We start from the raw sequence: 17,912 nt of genomic DNA, 5'->3' as shown, positions 1-17,912 counted from the left end.
AATTCGTAAAGCAGTGAAAACTGTTTTGCAATATATCTCCCCGTTTTCAAATAATAAATTTTTAAAATTACCCCTGCAAATTCAATTATTGACATAAAAACTTGAATATCGAAGAAGCCCTTGGAGCAAAGGGTTAACTATGGGATATCGTTGTACTCCAAATCCGACGTAGAATTCGAAAATGTAGAAAAAATAGGGGGGTACCTAGTTAAAATAGCAAAGTTGATGGCTACTTCCGGCATTTGCGGAAGTGGAGCCATCTTGAAAATATTTTAGTTCAATTCATCATGTACCAAAACCTGATCCAGTTTAGTTTCATTTTCAAAGGTAATCCATATATTTCTAACTGACGCTCGTCAAAAATGACCCTGTATACAACTCTGTGATTAGTGCAGGCGTCGTGTAGGCAAACCAGAGACTATTGAGACGAACATGCAGTGCAGTGCTGGTAGTTGACATTTGACAATCGTACTGTCAAATTTCAATTTCACTAAAATAAATTGTCACTGAATTATAATACAAAAATTGTGAATTGAAAATGCCCGGAATAAATGAAATTATTACCTTATATGAGCAATTAAAAACAGAATGGAACAATTCAAATCCGAATTTAAGCACCTGTGAGAAACTTCTCCAAGAATTAAAGGTAAGTAATTGCTTTTGATCCTGCACAGCGAGTACATAGGACCCTTTTCAGTTGGAATTAACTCATTTTGTATTTTTACCTACTTCAAATGCGAGCGCTACAAAACAAGAATTAATCGTTGCTCGAGATGTATTAGAAATTGGCGTCCAATGGAGTATAGCCGCTCACGATATTCCTTCGTTTGAAAGATACATGGCCCAACTGAAGTGTTACTATTTTGACTACAAAAACCAACTTCCTGATTCCGCCTTTAAATATCAACTTCTCGGTTTAAATTTATTATTTTTGTTATCTCAAAATAGAGTAGCCGAATTTCACACGGAACTTGAATTGTTACCTGGGGATCATATACAAAGTGACATTTATATCAGGCATCCATTATCTATCGAGCAGTACTTGATGGAAGGTAGTTATAATAAGGTAAAAAATGAAATTCCTTTGGAGGTGATTATTTAACATTGTCTTATAGATATTCCTAGCTAAAGGCAACGTTCCCGCTGACAGTTACAACTTCTTCATGGATATTTTACTGGATACAATTCGAGGGGAAATTGCCGTTTGTATGGAGAAAGCTTATGAGAAAATCTCCCTTAAGGATGCGGCCCGAATGTTAAATCTACAAACACCGGAAGCTGTGCAAGAATTTACAACGAAGGTGAATTAAAAATGTTTTTCGATGTGATACTAATGCTCCTAAATTAGCGCAAGTGGAAACTGGGCGTAGATAATTTCTTCCATTTTGTTCCCGAAATTAAGAAAAGCGATGAGCCGATTCCGTCACGAGAGTTAGCAGAGCAAGCAATAACCTATGCACGTGAATTAGAAATGATCGTTTAAAGTCTAAGCTATTTATTTTGTACTATGCTTTTTTTTGAAGATAAATAAATAAAGACTTCAAACTTCTGTTTCTTAACCCAACACTTGAGATCCTGAGGATGATATAAAATGCATCATCGGTCATCGCATCGCTTCGCAGAAGATTTTATTTTCTGCAAAATATTGAGAATTGAGGTGGTAAGTTTACCCAAACTCGGGGGCAATTTAGATAAAACAAACTTAAAGGCTTCCCAATCATTAAATTATCAAACTCTTACTACTCCCACCTACTTTTTAGCGCATTTTTGCAAAAGGTTGTTTTTGTTTACCTTTTTATTTTATTTAACGTAGAATTTCCGGGCATTTTGTTTGCTTTTATCTGTTATCCATTATATGAATTGTATAATGCTTAATTTAATTGACAGCTGGATGTCATTTGTTGCCTTTTCTGTGTTTAATTAAAAGAGATGATTTTTATTTTTCCTAGTATGATGTATTAATGTCTGATAAGAATTTGTTTAGTAAAATTATTCGGCCTATTTTTCGGTCTATTTTCGTACGTAGCAGGGATAGATTTTGTTGTCAACTGTGTAATAATTGGTTGTTATAATTTTGATTTTCGGAAGAAGGGTTTCGCCTTAAATAGGATTTGCACAAGTATAGCGTCGCTTTTAGCAACAGTCATCGAAGAACTACGTTTGTTGGAAGTTTGAAATCAGCTTTTAAGTCAATTTCAAGGCCCAAGTGCGGTCAATTTAAAATTCGCTGTACGCAGTTATATATGTCTTGGTGAAGCAGAAGATTTAATTCGCTTTATGCAAATTTGTGATCAGAACTACGTCATTGAAATTGAAATCAGCTTTAAGCCAAGAGTCAGGGCAGTATTACGTTTTTTTGAAATTTGAAAATCGAAGAAGTTCCGTTTGTAAAGCCGGAAGCCGAGCTCACGGCTAATTATTATTCTACATGACACGTTTATACGTGCTGGAGGATTGTCGTAAAGTTTCGACCATCTACTACCAGTGCTTCAAAGAAAAGGGGTTGTCGGCGCCCCCACGAGTGTGTTTTCAATTAAGTGTGTTCAAAGTGTAATTGTTGAATTGAAATTTGTAATTTTGTCTTTTATGTATAGATATCTGTTATTTGGATTACAAGTCACGGACATGTAATGTAAGTAATTAAGTTTTAATTTTAGTCTTTTTGTAATAATTCGTTTTTGCGTTTTTTTGTATCATTTTCCTGAGTGTGTTAGAATGAAATCGAACTTTTGTAAATTTCATATTAATTTCTGTGTGTTTCATTCTAACGACTTCACTTGTAATTTACCTGTGTTTGGATTGGATGCTTGCCCAAGGTCCATTTTAAATAATTATTCAAAATTTTGCAGTTCTGTTCGGATTTTAAGGTAGGTAGGTATTTGGTTTGATCCACTATCTGTTAGAAGACATGTTAACTGAGAGCAGCGAGTCGAATCTTTCCTCTGTGCTGGGGAGAAGTCTTGTCCCGTGCTAAATAACAAAAGTAAAGAGCTTTCTGGCCTAAGGACCATGTGCACACAGCATTATTATTTGGCGCCTAACGTGGGGAACACAGCAACATATACCGTGTGTCCTATTTTGGTTGAGACTGCAGTGTATCTCAGTGTATTTAAAGATAAAAAGACTTGCGGTTTTCGCGCCCTGTGCCACTAGTTTGTGAAACTTTTAATATTACAAACAGAATCAATCTAGCTACGTTTTTTCTTGAGATACAGGGTGAAAATCGAAAAGTTTCACTTTTTAGGACGCTTTTATCATATCTTTACACTATCCATTGTAAGATAGAAAAAAGGTAAAAAAATGTCTGTTGCAGATATTTTCTAAACTTGCATGACCTTGCATCAGTTCTAATGCTCGCATTAAATTTACCATAAAAAAAACAAAACCTGCTAATATAACGGCTTATCATATCTGAAATTCTAAAATATTAATTTGCTCTTTTCTTCTCTAGCGAGCTTTCGGCGGCTGTAAAATATTGCTATAGGAACGGTTGAAAAACTGATAAATTCACTTCTTAGCATAAGTGTGTTATCGTCGATAAGACAAGCAATTAAACAAAATGAAAACACGCAAAGCTCACTCCTCACCTCCTAGTGCAAGTAAGTAAATTCAGAAACTACTTAGTAACTAAGCGCCCAACTAAAAACTCTTCTAGATACCGGGTGTTCGGCAAAGCTGATCAACTTCACAAATATAGATGTGGTAGGGTTTAAGGTGCGAAAAAATTACCTTGTGCAAAAATGCTATATATAGGCTCTTAGACGACTGTAGCAAAAGTAATTTTCTTGTAGCTTGTGTCATTTGATACATAATAATAATAATAATATAAATTTATTAAGGGATAGGAGAAGCCATAGGGCCATTAGTATCCCCCCTCTACAAACTTGGTCGCATCAGATATAACAAAACAAGTTAACAATATTATGAAATACAAAGTAAATATAACAAAAAAAAAGTAAAAACAAAGTAAAAAGTGAGTAAAACAGTATAACAAGAAAAACGAAAAACGTAATAGCTCTCTACGTATAAATTTACACATTAAACATAAAAAAAAACATGTTCAGAGTTCTGCAACAAACAAAAACACTTGCGATCGAAACCATTACAGGACCTGGTGTGTCTAACATCTTCTGGCAGCTTGTTCCACAATTTGGCCGCTTGTATATAAAAGGACGATGCTCCAATGCTTGTCTGAGCCTTAGGAATATAAATATTTGAAGTCCTAGTACCGTAACAATGGAAACTACTGAGTGCCCGAAAGTTTGTGTAGAGATAAAGCGGTATTCGATTAAGAATGATTTTATGCAAAAGTCTTAGCATGTGGTATATTCGATTAGTTCTCATATTTAGCATATTATGTCATTATGATGTTTCAGTATAGGTTGTATATGATCACACTACGTTTAAGATTACACGCAAAACGTATGCAGTGATTTTGAATTTTTTGTATTTTATAAGACAATTGTTTTTTGAGTCCCTGATAACACACATCACCATATGTTAAATGAGGTAGTATTAATTGTTTTACCAGATTTAGTTTAATGTGTGTACACAAAAGATTTATTAAATATATAAGTTACTCATTTGCATGCCTTTGTATGTTGCATTTCTTCAGCAAAATGAAATAAACTCACGGCCGGTTGCAGGAAAGCGAATTATAATCAAAATCCTACATTATTTGCCAAATCTGAGTTTAAACAGGTTTAAACAAGAATTTTGACATTTGATTGGCTGCCTACTGCAATATAAAGCCAATCAAATGTCTTAATATCGGATTAAACAATAATCCTGGATTTTTTTTGTGCAACTGGCACATCCTCAAAATCTCCACTGAAAATGTATGCCAAGGTTGTGCCAGTGTATGCGCCTGGTCATCTGTAAGGTATTTTCGCTAGTGTGAGAGCCCCTTGAGCTGGATCTGTTGACTTGCTATTGGTTAGCATTCCTTCTCCTTCAGAACTTTATGGATATGACAGGCCAATCTCGGCCATTTCTTCATCACTGAGGTTTCTACCTGGTTCCTCTGAGGTAATTTAGGGAAGAACACTACTGGATGTGCAAGGTCTTCATACAGAGTTTGCTAAGGGAATTAAATTCTGAGCCATTCCCTAACGTTTTATTAGGAATAAATCATTTAAACTCTTAGCTATTTATTTTATACATACCTACTGTGCATTTTTTTCAAAATTATTAAATGAAAACTTAATTTACTGTACAATCATAATTAGTCCATTGCTTTGTAAATTCTAGCACTCTCAGTTTTTGTTCTTCAAACTTCTGTGGTTTTGGTTTCCGCCATTTACTGTGATGTAAATCTAAAATTCCGCCAATTATTTCCTGAGCAAAATTAGTCGGAAATAATCTTTGATCTTCAATTACATGGGCAAATCCTTCGTCCATACCAAATGAGACGGAGAAGTACGGTAATCCCTTGGGAATGGCACGGCGGATGTCTCGTCCGGCTAACGACACCAGCTTTTTATTTGAGGCCCATTCCATTTCCGACTCGTCTATAGCCTTTTTGAAGTAGATCGGTGCCAAATCACCCTGTTCTTTCGCTATTGGAATACAATGCATTACCATATGAGGATGGCGATGTAGAAACATAGCGGTCTCAAAGAAAATAACGTCTTCATTTTTCGCCATAAACATTTTCGTAAGAGCATTACGAAAACTAAGTATTTCGGACCATTCATTTTCATCCAGTTGCGTTGAACATGAGGCATGCCTTACGGGAACAAGCAAACAGTGGCCTTCAGTTAACGGTTCGTGATGAGGAAGACTAAGATAAACCGTATCAGACATTGAAACCATAAGATGCTTCAACATTTTCTCCGATTGTAAACAACTGACACAGTTATCTAAAGCTTCATTCATTTCTCGATGGTCACTTATTGCCTTGTCTCGTTTGTATTTATCGATCTTGCTCGGCGATTCCCTTCTAATACTGTCAGTAAACAAATCATCTAAATCGTCATTTTTACTAACTTTCCCAATCATTTCCATAAAACTTTTGTCATTGTCATCCCCTGACAAAAACCTTTCGTTCTCAAACATTTGCTTAAGTGAATACTTATCATCATCTGGAAAGTAACGCAGCCGCTGATTATCACTGTGTGTTTCTACCTTCTGTTTCTTCCGTTTTCCTCCCGAATACTCTCCATGATCGACAGATTTCCTTAACGGCCTAGAGTAGCCTTTGGAATCGGTCTCCGTTAGTAAAATTTCATCCTTTTGTGAACTATCTGTTTTGAAATTTCTCATGCGTTCCAGTTTCGCATTTAGCTCGGCAATTAAACTTGTGTTTCCCATAATTTCGGCTTTTACTAATTTAGCGGCTATTGCATTTAAGTCGCTATCTGTGAACTGTTCTTCAGTTTCACTGGCAATTGTAGAATGTACTACCGGTTGCTCTGGCATTTCCTTGCGCCAATTAGAAGTGTGTATTCTGATATTAGTCGGTTTGTAATTAAATGGCAAATCATCGGATGGTTTTTGAAATTGTGGTAACCCATCACCTCCGTCTTTCCAATAAGGATTTAATTCTCTAACGTTTTCCCTAGGATTGTAAGTATCTCTTTCTTTTTCCAATCGCTTGTTCAACTGTCGCTCCAGCCTTCTCTCCAAATTTGAACTTGAGGTAAAACTCGATGGTAAAGACAACCACTCATCCCTGGTTTGTATCGATGGTTTAACCATGTCTGATGAACTGGTGGACGGTTTCGGATGTTTTTCGACCCACTCATCAGAAGACGATTCTGACGATGATGATGATGAATGTTTACGTTCCCTTTTTTTGTGTTTCTTCTCTTTTTTGTGCTTTTTGGACTTTTTTTCTTTGTGCTTACCCATTAGAAACGAAGAACAAACAACAAATGTTTACATAAATAACATGAAATAGAAATAGAAAAGTGAGGTTAGTATTTACTTACAGCGTGTCCCAGCTCCCAAGTATACATATTTATTATGTGGAAATACTATATACAGGGGGAATGTACTATCCACACTTCTTGAACAGCAGACACCGGTATTAAAGCAAAGAGTAAATTATGGTTACTCTTTGATTAAAGGATCATAGTTCCCTTTTTGACCTCGAAATTCTGCAATAGCCTAAAATGCTGTGCTTGTTCTTGTGCCTTCAAGGTACCTACCTCTACCCATCTCTCTCGTCACGGCACCCTTACAACAATAAATTGTTTACGGGCGATGCCGTTCCAGATACGGAGTATTTAGTCCAGGGGATAGAGGGTTTTAACTTGCAAAATGAGAAGTAGTTCCGATTTCTTTTGCATGTCATAGACAGTCATCTGGTGGTTAAGAATCTAAGTTTTCGACCTCCCACCCCTTGTGCTTCCCCCGTACCACCCCCAAAACCCCTGAAATTTGGTTGGTTTCTTAGTTTTTCAATCATATCTTTTTAATGGTTCACTTTAGAAAAAAATATTGTTATCAGAAATTGTAGACCATAAAATTCTACACAACTTTGATATACACTACTTTTCTGTGAAATGTTTATTAATAGATATAGAACTTGAGAGTTGGTTATATTTTTAAGAATTCTGAAATTTCTATGTACATGTTTTAACCAAATTTCATACGTTATCTCTATAATTAAGAGATAATTTTTTTGTTTCAAACATATTAGAAAGCCCTACAATCTCACAGTGATTCAAATATCTCCACTAGCAAGGGTTGAAAGTTGAATTATTATGCATCCCCTTTGGCAGGGGTGCAGCGTAGAGGAATGTATATCACGATAAGTTCAAGATATTTTCACATAAAACTCTTAATTATAGAGATAAAGTATAAAATTTGGTTAAAACATCTACATACAAATCTTAGAATTCTTAAAAATATAAGCAACCCTGAAGCTCTATATCGTTTTTAATAAACATTTCACAAAAAAGTAGTGTATATCAAACTGATGACAATATTTTTTGTAAAATAAACCTATAAAAAGATATGATTGAAAAACTAAAAAAACCAACCAAATTTCTTTGGTTTTAAGGGTGGTACGGGGGAAGCACAAGGGGTGGGAGGTCGAAAACTTGGATTCTTGCATGACATGCAAAAAAAATTGGAACCACTTCTCGTTTTACAGGAAATGGTCAATTTTCAGTCTCTATTTCCCGGACTAATTTAGTTGAATGGATAATAATGATCATAAAGTGAAACCTTGTGCACCCAAAACATGGCCACCTACAGTTCATTGGCATAAGGTGAAAGCAGCAATCGTGAATACAGAACGTATTTAAAATTTATAATTTTAAGAAATTAAGATTTTACATTTTTTTGAAATTTGAATTTGGTTTGGAACTGTTGAAATTTTGAGAGTTTAGGATTTTTGAATGTCGGGAAATTCGAAATGTTGGTATCTTTAAAATTTTAAGAATGTATCTTTTTTGGAATTTGAATTCTTCGGAATTCGAGATTATTTAGGGATTTGTGATTTTAGGGATTTGACATTGGAATTTGAAATTTTGGGGTTTCTGTAATTTTGGGTTTTATACCCTAAACTCCAACATTACAAAAATTTCAAAATCTCAAGTTACCGAAATTTTGTAAATCATAAAGTTTCAAAAATCTCGAAATTTAACATTAAAAACTCCAAAGTCTAAAAATCACATCTCAAAATTTTAAAAAAAACTGAAATTTTCATGATTTCAAGAATCGAAAAATTCCAAATTCCTAACAATGGGCCGCATGCACATCGGGCAGCAAACTAAAACGGACTACACCCTCATTGGTCAAAACGGCCAACCAATGAAATCCCCGCATTTTGTATATGTTGTAAATATTTATAGCATAAAACGCAACAACATTTTATTTAGCGTCGCCCGTTAAACCAAAGATTCCAGAAATCTAAAAAAGATCCTAGTAAATCAAATTTCTAAAATCGTAAACTCAAATTCTACTACAATCATACCAAAGGAGGCTAGATAATATTATATACCATCCTATCCTTAAGTTATACCCAAAAAAGAGATCTTATATTTTAGACAACTGTTATTTCAAAAATTACAATATTAACAAAAATGTCAAAATTCCGAAATTCCAAGTAGGTACCAAAAGTTTCAATGTGAGATTTTAGGAGTTGGGGGGTTTTGGGTTTCTTGAGAGTTTGGAATACGTATTTGAAATAATATTTTTTAATTTTTTAACCAATGTAAGTTTAATAATCTAAAAGATCTTAATGGACTATAAAATTTATAGTCCTACTAGGGGAACAACTACAAGATTTTACTATTATCATTATAACGAAAACTATTCTCTTTTATTTAAAAAAAAGTCGTGCTGCAGCTTTTTAAAATAACTGTATCTCTGCTGATTGTACATACAAAGTGGAAGGCAAAAGAAAACAGAAAAAGTTCAATATGTTTGTATTTAGCGGGAATGTTTCCTGTGAAAATTATCTATTCTTTCTTCCGGTTTCGGCTAGTCAGAGAGGATAGTTTCAATAGTGACCGGGTATTAGGCTGCCATACATTAGGACGCAGACAATAGGACGTCGCCATTGGGTCGCAAGACAATAAACCGCAAACCCGCAGACATTAGGACGTAGACATTTGGACGCGGACATTAGGATGCAGACATTGGGACGGGGACAGTAGGACGCGATCATTAGAACGCAGACATTGGGATGCAGACACTGGGAGGCGGACATTAGGACACATAGACTACCAATGAATAAAGGCATATACAGATGAGATAAGTAAAATAACATCGGTTTAATTTAATTATACCTTTGATTGTCCTACCTCTGCGACATAATCTCTACTTTGTAAGGTGACATACATGATGCTCGCGTTCTGATGTCAGCATTCCAACATCTACGCGCGTCCCAATATGTCTGCGTCCTAATGTCTGCGGTCAATTCCCCTGGCGGTGTACTGTTCGTGTCCTAAGGTCTTGCGTCCCAATGCCATAGCGCCGGAAAAAAGTTTCAATGAGTAAACCAACCTGTCTTTTTTCCATATGGATTCTGTACCTCATATATCCCTTTTTATACCTGATTAGTGTCAGACTGTTAATAGAAATTTCCACTGAATCTTAAAAGTTATCTTTGACTATTGATTATTCAATTGCTTTGACAAAGAAAGTTATTTTAAGAATATTTACGTAATGACAACGGAATTTTCGTATTTTGATTAATTTAAGTTTAGTGCTAATAAATTTTGTCACTCCTAAAAATTCTAAATTTAAATATTTTGGTGTTTTGGGAGTACTTTGACAGCAATGACAGCTGTAAATGTTGTCGTCAATATCAACAATGGCGACCGTAGGTGGCAACATACAGGTAGAAGAAAAATTTAATAGTTTGCAAATTAATATAGATGCTGATCCACCGGAAACCCTCGAAAGAAATGGCGAAAAAATATCTAACTTCGATTTATCTATTGAGGAAGTCTATAAGTTAGCGTTAAGTTTTTACAAGGGTAAGTTGCTCTTCTTTTAGGTTAAGCCCACTAATGTCTGTTGATAGAAAAAGAAGGCAAAGCTATTCATCTTAGTTACGAAGATAAACTATCGTTGGTAGCTTTTTCTCAACAGGTCTTGCATGGTCCTCTATCAGAAGCAATTTCCAAATTACCTCCGTTGGGTGCTTTAGATGTGGTCGGTCGTGATCGACGGGTTGCATGGCAAAAGCTGGGAAAGTTAGATGTCAATCAAGCGAGATCTGGTTTTATAGAGTTACTGAGTAGGAGGTGCCCTTTGTTCACAGCATTTTTAGAGGCACATCGCATGGAAAAAAAAGAACAGGAAAGAATCGCGTAATGCATTCCGACATTTGTTGTTATAAGCAAATTTAATTGTTTCATGTAGGAAGGAAGAGACTAAGCGCAGAGTCCTCGAACACGAACAACAACTTAAGAGGGAAGCGGAAGAAAAGGTTTTACAAGAACAAATTCGAAGGGAAGAAGCGATTAAGAGGCAAATACAACAAGCCCTCAACGAGCAAACTTACGAACAGTTTAGGAATTATGCCGAACAACAATATCCAGGTTCACATTCTTTTTAATGGGACAAATAAATTGACTTGGTTAGTATTTTAGGAGATCCTGAGAAACAGGGACTACTTGTTAAGCAGCTACAAGAACAGCATTACATACAATATATGCAGCAACTACAAGCAGCACAAAGAGGAGAACTCATAACAAACGAAAATCGAAATGGCAAGAAACAATTGGAAGCTACAGAGGAATTGGTATGTGCTTACTTGGTCGGCTATCAGTATTTGGATTATTACAGAATGCTTGTGTAAAGGATGATTTTGTAAATGCCAATAGTGTGGATTCGTTAGAAGAAACTTTGGTGCCCGCTAGTATGTGGACCAGGGCCGATATTCAGGCATTCAAACAGACTATTTCTCAAGCAGAAGGTGACAGCGTGGTTAGAGTCGGTCACGGTGAAACTGTAACAGTAAGGGTACCAACACATAAAGATGGAGCTCGAATATTTTGGGAGTTCGCTACTGATCATTACGATATTGGTATGTGTGATTGTGGCATGCTAAATACATTTTTGTGAAATTACTTTTTTTTATTATATTATTATTATTATAGGTACATAGACTGAACTGGGAAGTACCAAGTATTTGAAGTTTTTAAATACTTATATTAGTATTGTATTTGTATTTGAAAGCATAAATACTTTTAGAAGTATTTTTTATTTGTGTACTTTTGGAAAGTATTTAAATATATTTAGGAAGTTTTTGAATACTTTTGCTAAAAGTTTTGATAAAAAGGTAGTTTTTGAAGCCAAGAATGGAAATCAAAACCGCCACATTATTTTACTTTCCTTTATAGTTGATGTTGCTTTGTTGCAGGTTTTGGGGTGTACTTTGAATACGGAACCCCTACAACAGACCAAGTTTCAGTACACGTCTCTGAAAGTGACGATGAAGATATACAAGACTTGGACGATTTAGAGGATGATGAAATAATAAATCCGTCCGATTTCGAGGCGGGGTCCATTGCCAATGAGACATCACCCAAACCAGTTATTATGGAAATCGTTCCCGTATATAGACGAGACTGCCAGACTGAGGTTTATGCAGGTTCACACCAGTATCCCGGGCAGGGAGTTTACTTTCTCAAATTTGATAATTCCTATTCCTTATGGCGATCCAAAACATTATATTATAGGGTGTACTACAGCCAGTAGGTAAACAATTTGTCTTCATGTACTGTTCTTTTTTCTTTTGCTACGTTCTAGTCCTAAATGCTGTTGATTTTTCAAAACTGTACTGTTAAAAGTATTATTTATTTGTATTGTATGGACCATTGATGTAATTTAAAAACTCCAATCGAGTAGTAAATGTCTGAACTAAATATTTGTAAATATTTGTCGTTCGCAAATATCAATTGTGAATTTTCTAGTTTCTGATTGATATCTGGAGAGTGGACGTTTATATAAATTTTTGAAGTAAATCAACTGTAAGTGATGGAATGTTTGCGACTGGGCTAGCCACTAAAAGAATTTTTCGAATTATCATTTTATTACTACATAAATCGCTTACCTGATTTATTTCTATAAATTACATTTTGTAATAGTTTTTAGAGAATAAAATATAATAAAATATGTTGTGATACTTAGCTACATTTTATTTCAAAATATCACCTTAAAAATTATTGGATTTACCTTCTTGACTAATTAGATTAGGGGTATTTTTTTATATTTTTATATATTTTTTCTTTTTGCTTGATTGTTGTCAGAATGTACTTGAGTTGTGTTGTTGAAATAATCTAAAAAGCGAAAAGAAATTTGATTCGGCTCTAAAAAGCACCAATATATCGATGACCTCTTTTTTAATCTATCTCATCGTACAGGTTGATAAAAATGTTTGGCATTTTTAGACATCGCTAGCGTGAGTTTATCTCGCACAAATTCCACCGAAAATGTGATATGTTTTACGTTTGTATCTTCATTTTTTCGGTGTAATATATACCATTGTATATATACAATCTCGATTGTCGTATGCCATGAAACGAAACGAGATACAAAGGTATCAAACTCTTCGCATTTATTCCTTGAGTTCTCTTAGTTAATTTTCTGCCTAAAATTTTGCTTTTATTTTTCTTATCCTCAAGGATACATTCAAGGTCTCCAATACCTGTAGAGCGTCTTCACCAAGTAAGCTGTGCCAATAGTATGTACAAGCATTGTTTAAAACATTTGTAGAAGTACATATAACTCTGCTTTTTATTTCTATTTTCAATTTACCTCTTTTTCTCCTATATTATTTCTCTTTCGTCTTTATTACCCCATTTATTTTGACTGCGCCATGCGATAACTTGATATTGTAGCGAATATTTCAGAAATCCCCATAGACATCGAGGCGCCATGAAAGATTAGTCATCGGTGATAAAGAACGAATGCGGATGTGACGTAACATGCAATTGTGTTTCGAATTCAGTTCCAACTTCGATGCGCTTGAGTTATGTTATAAAATGTGTAACTTGTAAGTGATAATAATTACTGTTAAAAATCAATTCATTTCAAGACTGGTATATATATTGTTAATTGGTTGTAATGAATAAAGCACGTAATTAAATTTACAAAATCAATGGTACACAATATTAATGTTATATCAAGACGGAGGCGCACTACCCATCGCACATTTGATTAGTACTATCACAGATTAACTATACAAGTACCTATGTAGTATATATGTTTGTTTTTATTAAAAGTGTCTATATGGTTAAAAATTCAACGAAATATCTTCATAAATAAAAAAAAGTTTCAATTGAGCTGTATGCTAATTCGCATATTTGATTTTTACAATATGCGATGTGTTTACCTTACTATTACTAGAATAGAAGCATCTCTATTAAAAAAATATCTTTACAAATAGGAAAGTTAATGATGTGTAGTTTGGGCATTCGCAGAAAAAATATTTTTTGCCTCAGGTGCCTGAGCTGTAAGCTTCCGAATACAAAAAGGATGCACTAAATATTATATATTCAAAACTGTAGTTAATCTCTCAGACGGACGGACAGGCAGACGTGCGGGCGAACTGCGAACAGTGATAGTGACTACGCACACATCGTCGTTGGAAAATGCGATGAAAGGTATAGGCATTGTTATATACATATAGGACTAAATTTCCTACAAACAAAACAAGTCCGTGGGAGCATATAGGATATAGGTATATATGTCTATCTTCAAATGTTTTTGAAAAATAAACATTCAAATAAGAGTACCTATATTGAATAAGTTTTCCGGCGACTGCAGTACAGTCCACACTCGCATTTCATCCCCTTCATTTTGGCCTTTAGAGTTCGATTACCTCTAATCGCACATTATTCATAAACTCGCACATACTATACTTTGTCTTGCGTTTTGATAAAAACGCCGAGGGTCGTGATTTTGGTAAGAAAACTCCAAGTAGATATAGAAGTATGACAATTGATAAACTACACCTATTTGCTGTCTCTTTCCCACGTACGTGGCCGAACATGAAATTTGACACTGTTGTTGGAACTTTTACCTTAACTTCAAGGGGCAGATTAGTCTCTTTTATGGTCGTTATTAAATTAGAATCTATAAATTAATTTTGATTTTTTCACATATCGTTTATACCCTTACCATTGTTTAAATAACAATGCCCTTACTATAATCACAAATTCTCTCACAATTTAAAACACGTTCCACCTTTTTACACTATAAGTAGAAATGAATCAAACTGAATTTCAACTACAAAGTGATTAAAATTAAATAATGTGCGTATAGAAAATCTACACTATCACTATCAGAATAGTCTCAGGGAATGTAAAAGAACATCATTAATAAAATGTTCGAATTGAACACCCTTCTCTTAAATGTATCAATGAATGCCTTTATTTAATCCATCCCTACACAAGTTCACTCCCAACTTTGGGCCCTTTTGGTAAATGCATAGCCAATGTAGTGTGATGTTTAAAAATTTTCCAGAAATAACTTACACCAAGTACATAATTCTATAGTTGTTTCCTTAGAAGAGGTAAATTAAGTAATCGAATGTTTGCAATTGGATGAGCCATTAAAAGAAGTTTTTGTCATTTTTATTACCACATACATCGCCGATTTATTTCTATAAATTACATTTTACACTAGTTTTTAGATAATGTAGTCGGTAGAATAAAATATAGTGGGATACTTAACTACTTAATATTTCAAAACAACAGCTTACAAATTATCGGATGTACCTTCCTGGGTGATTTCATCGTTACTGTATGATAATGCCTTCAATTTCTTCGCAATAGCGTCTCCTAAAGATGACGTGAGATTCCGGTCGGGACTCATAACCAATCTTCTTCTCAATTTTGGATTAATTTCCACTCCACGTGTGACTCTTTCTGGTGTTTTATCACGAGGCGGTCCAAATAAATCTTTTTTGTTATATTCCACTGGAGACCATACAATCGGCTTACAGCGTCGGCCTCTCTGTTGAATTATGAATTCGTCTGGTGATTTTGCTGACAGTTTACTTTCTGGTGTTTGTGCGTGAATGTTTGTGACGACCGGAGTGAGTGTCCCCCTTCTTAAAACTCGAAAAGGAGGCTCATTTTCAGGCTCTTCCATTGTGGCTTGATTTCAATGCTGAAAAATAATGTGCTATTTTTTTAACCTCTGATTAGAACAAAATATACTTACTGGAGATTTGTTAACATTTTTCATATTTCCTTAGAGTTATAGAAAATTGTCCAATTGATGAAGTATGGCGATACCTCTATGGGGTACGTGTAAATAATGTGCGTTTTCCCGGGCGCGCTAACGGCCACATTTCCCGCGATTTAACGGCCATCGACACGCCGGTAAATGATCCCTCCAAAACAAACATGGAAATGCGATGCCATCTACAGCTGATCAACAGGTGATTTTTGTTTACCATCTCCAATTTTAAATTACCCATTGCAAATAAAATTAAAATCCTATCATTCCCATAAGGTATTTTGGTTTTCAAACCGCACGAAACACTTTGGTCATTTTAACAGATTTAGAAATGTGACCGTATCTTAGAAAAGGCTCTCGCGTAATGTTTGTTTTAGTCTGTTTCTCTTTGGAAAAATGTTGAAGCACTTTAAAATTATATTTTCACCCTTTAACTTTTAAATATTTAGAATTGTATTGTAACCTCAAAAATTTTATTTAGATTTATAATAGATCAGTCACCAGTGATGCCAATTCGTACTTTCATAGGGTGGAACAAATCAACGACAGTTGTAAAGGCGTGTTTACACGATTCCAGTTTCCAGACGGGTGACCTGCTCCACGACAGTGGCGACAACTTACCATAATTCGCCATAGTCGCTTTCTTTCGGCTACTTCGCGATCATGATTCGTAGGATCACGTTTTACGAAAGAACGCGCGAATTTAAATCAAAGTATGGTACCAAAGAGTGCGTTATATTTTCTTTGTAGGTATCTAACTTGTGCTTGTGATTTTCCCCTAATTGTTGCCCGTGATAGATACACCACTGCTACTCTTTCATAGCCTATAATCTAGAGTGTGGACACTCTAGTAACGAGTTGCTGTTGAGTCGCCTTTGGAAGTTCATGTTAAGTACGATTTCCTATGTAAAGAAAAATTCTAAAGGACTCAACCACAACTGATCTTTGATCGCGTATAACACAGATTAAATACAAGTATTAACCTTTAAACTTTCCGAACAACCTACAATGTAAATTTAAGCAATATTGATTTATAAAAACTAGACGTTATCTTTAATCTGCAAAAACAATACATCTACCTATTCTTAAGCATATGTGATATTATCATAAACATATATAATTATCATAAACATATATAATTATAATAAATTTGTACGATTATTTTATATATCAGATATTTCCTCTTCGTCGCCCCCAATTGCATGCCAAAAAGCTGTCACCATTTGTTCTGCACATTGTTTTCGTTGGCTTATTGGTAATGATTTCATAGACTGTTGGATCATGTGTAACTGAGAAAATAATTCAGTAAAATCATCGGTAGCCTCGTTTGTTAAGAAACCTCCCTCTTTTAGCTGATTAGAATTTACCGAACTTGATTCCTCAATGTCTTCGTTGCGCCTACTTACATTCTCATGCTTGCTTTTCAATACTAAACTTGGCCATACATGTGCTTGTAGCGCTTCAATAATACGATCCACTCCCACCTTCTCCTTAATTATCTCGTCCTCTTCTGTCTCCTCGCATCTGACAACATTCGGATATAATTCGATCAACTCGTACCCATGCTTCAAGCACCAGTCTATAGCATTTGCTTTTTTAACCTTAGTCTCAGCATTACAATAATTGCATATTAGAAGCTTAATTTCAGGATCACAATCGTTTTCGAGTGACTGCCACTTTACCAAATCCTCCAATCCCGTGTCTTTATTACTATCCATGTGAATAATTAGTGCATCTACATTATTATTAAATTCACTCGTACGATCGTATGTGTCTGTTATTCCATAAATATCGACATCTGCTGTATAGTACTTTGTATCGATTTGCCAAGTGCAGGAGACTTCGTTCTCGGTTTCAGTTACTACTGTTGCACCGGTCAGAAGTTTTATTACCGATTTTGGTTTTGTACTACTGCTACTCACGATGAGAATGATGGGAAGCGAGTACTTACTTTCCATTTTTTACTAGCTTTAATCAAGCCTCATATCATTTAACGAAATAGGGTTATGTAAATTTATTTTGTGTTTCGATGTACAAGGTGTTTTCAAAAATTAGTATACTGTTTTTCCAGTTTCGTTTCTAATAATAAACGTGCAAATTACTTCGTAACACGATTTCTGACAGGAATTATTGTCCCCAGAAACACAATTTTTAATATTTCTTTTGGGGTGAAAAATATCAAGAAACCATATGTACGCAACAAGTCGGACAAGGGGTCGTTTTAACACCTTAATAATAACCTTAAATTGGATTATTGC

At 34.9% G+C, this 17,912-nt stretch overlaps 4 protein-coding genes across 5 annotated transcripts; 2 read left to right on the top strand and 2 right to left on the bottom strand.

The window, feature by feature from the left end:
* Positions 1–448: 448 nt before the first annotated feature.
* Positions 449–1,559, top strand: LOC116173697 (26S proteasome non-ATPase regulatory subunit 8). Its single transcript, XM_031491347.1, has 4 exons — positions 449–646; positions 698–1,066; positions 1,116–1,301; positions 1,349–1,559. The coding sequence occupies exons 1-4, from the start codon at positions 539–541 to the stop codon at positions 1,481–1,483; spliced, it is 798 nt and encodes a 265-aa protein (XP_031347207.1). The 5' UTR covers positions 449–538; the 3' UTR covers positions 1,484–1,559.
* A 3,303-nt stretch (positions 1,560–4,862) lies between these two features.
* Positions 4,863–6,948, bottom strand: LOC116174293 (CWF19-like protein 2 homolog). The gene is made up of 2 exons (XM_031492185.1): positions 5,166–6,948; positions 4,863–5,108 (listed from the first exon to the last, which is right to left on the bottom strand). Exon 1 carries the CDS (start codon positions 6,850–6,852, stop codon positions 5,203–5,205), a length of 1,650 nt encoding a protein of 549 aa, XP_031348045.1. The 5' UTR covers positions 6,853–6,948; the 3' UTR covers positions 4,863–5,108; positions 5,166–5,202.
* Positions 6,949–10,245: 3,297 nt separating this feature from the next.
* LOC116174186 (Golgi resident protein GCP60) lies at positions 10,246–12,596 on the top strand. 2 transcript variants are annotated; one of them, XM_031492060.1, is made up of 6 exons: positions 10,246–10,436; positions 10,484–10,772; positions 10,825–11,003; positions 11,055–11,206; positions 11,266–11,491; positions 11,828–12,596. In XM_031492060.1, exons 1-6 carry the CDS (start codon positions 10,250–10,252, stop codon positions 12,163–12,165), a joined length of 1,371 nt encoding a protein of 456 aa, XP_031347920.1. In that variant the 5' UTR covers positions 10,246–10,249; the 3' UTR covers positions 12,166–12,596. The 2 variants fall into 2 exon arrangements, with proteins under 2 accessions (XP_031347920.1, XP_031347919.1); XM_031492059.1 differs by having other exon boundaries at positions 11,251–11,491.
* A 4,084-nt stretch (positions 12,597–16,680) lies between these two features.
* On the bottom strand, positions 16,681–17,688 carry LOC116173105 (alpha- and gamma-adaptin-binding protein p34-like). Its single transcript, XM_031490391.1, has one exon. It carries the CDS (start codon positions 17,610–17,612, stop codon positions 16,818–16,820), a length of 795 nt encoding a protein of 264 aa, XP_031346251.1. The 5' UTR covers positions 17,613–17,688; the 3' UTR covers positions 16,681–16,817.
* Positions 17,689–17,912: the final 224 nt, after the last annotated feature.

This window comes from Photinus pyralis, unplaced genomic scaffold (genome assembly GCF_008802855.1).
Source record: "Photinus pyralis isolate 1611_PpyrPB1 unplaced genomic scaffold, Ppyr1.3 Ppyr1.4_LG6, whole genome shotgun sequence".
NCBI classification, from domain to species: domain Eukaryota; kingdom Metazoa; phylum Arthropoda; class Insecta; order Coleoptera; family Lampyridae; genus Photinus; species Photinus pyralis.
The sequence above is the reverse complement of the archived record's forward strand: the minus strand, read 5'-3'. Positions and strand labels throughout refer to the sequence as shown.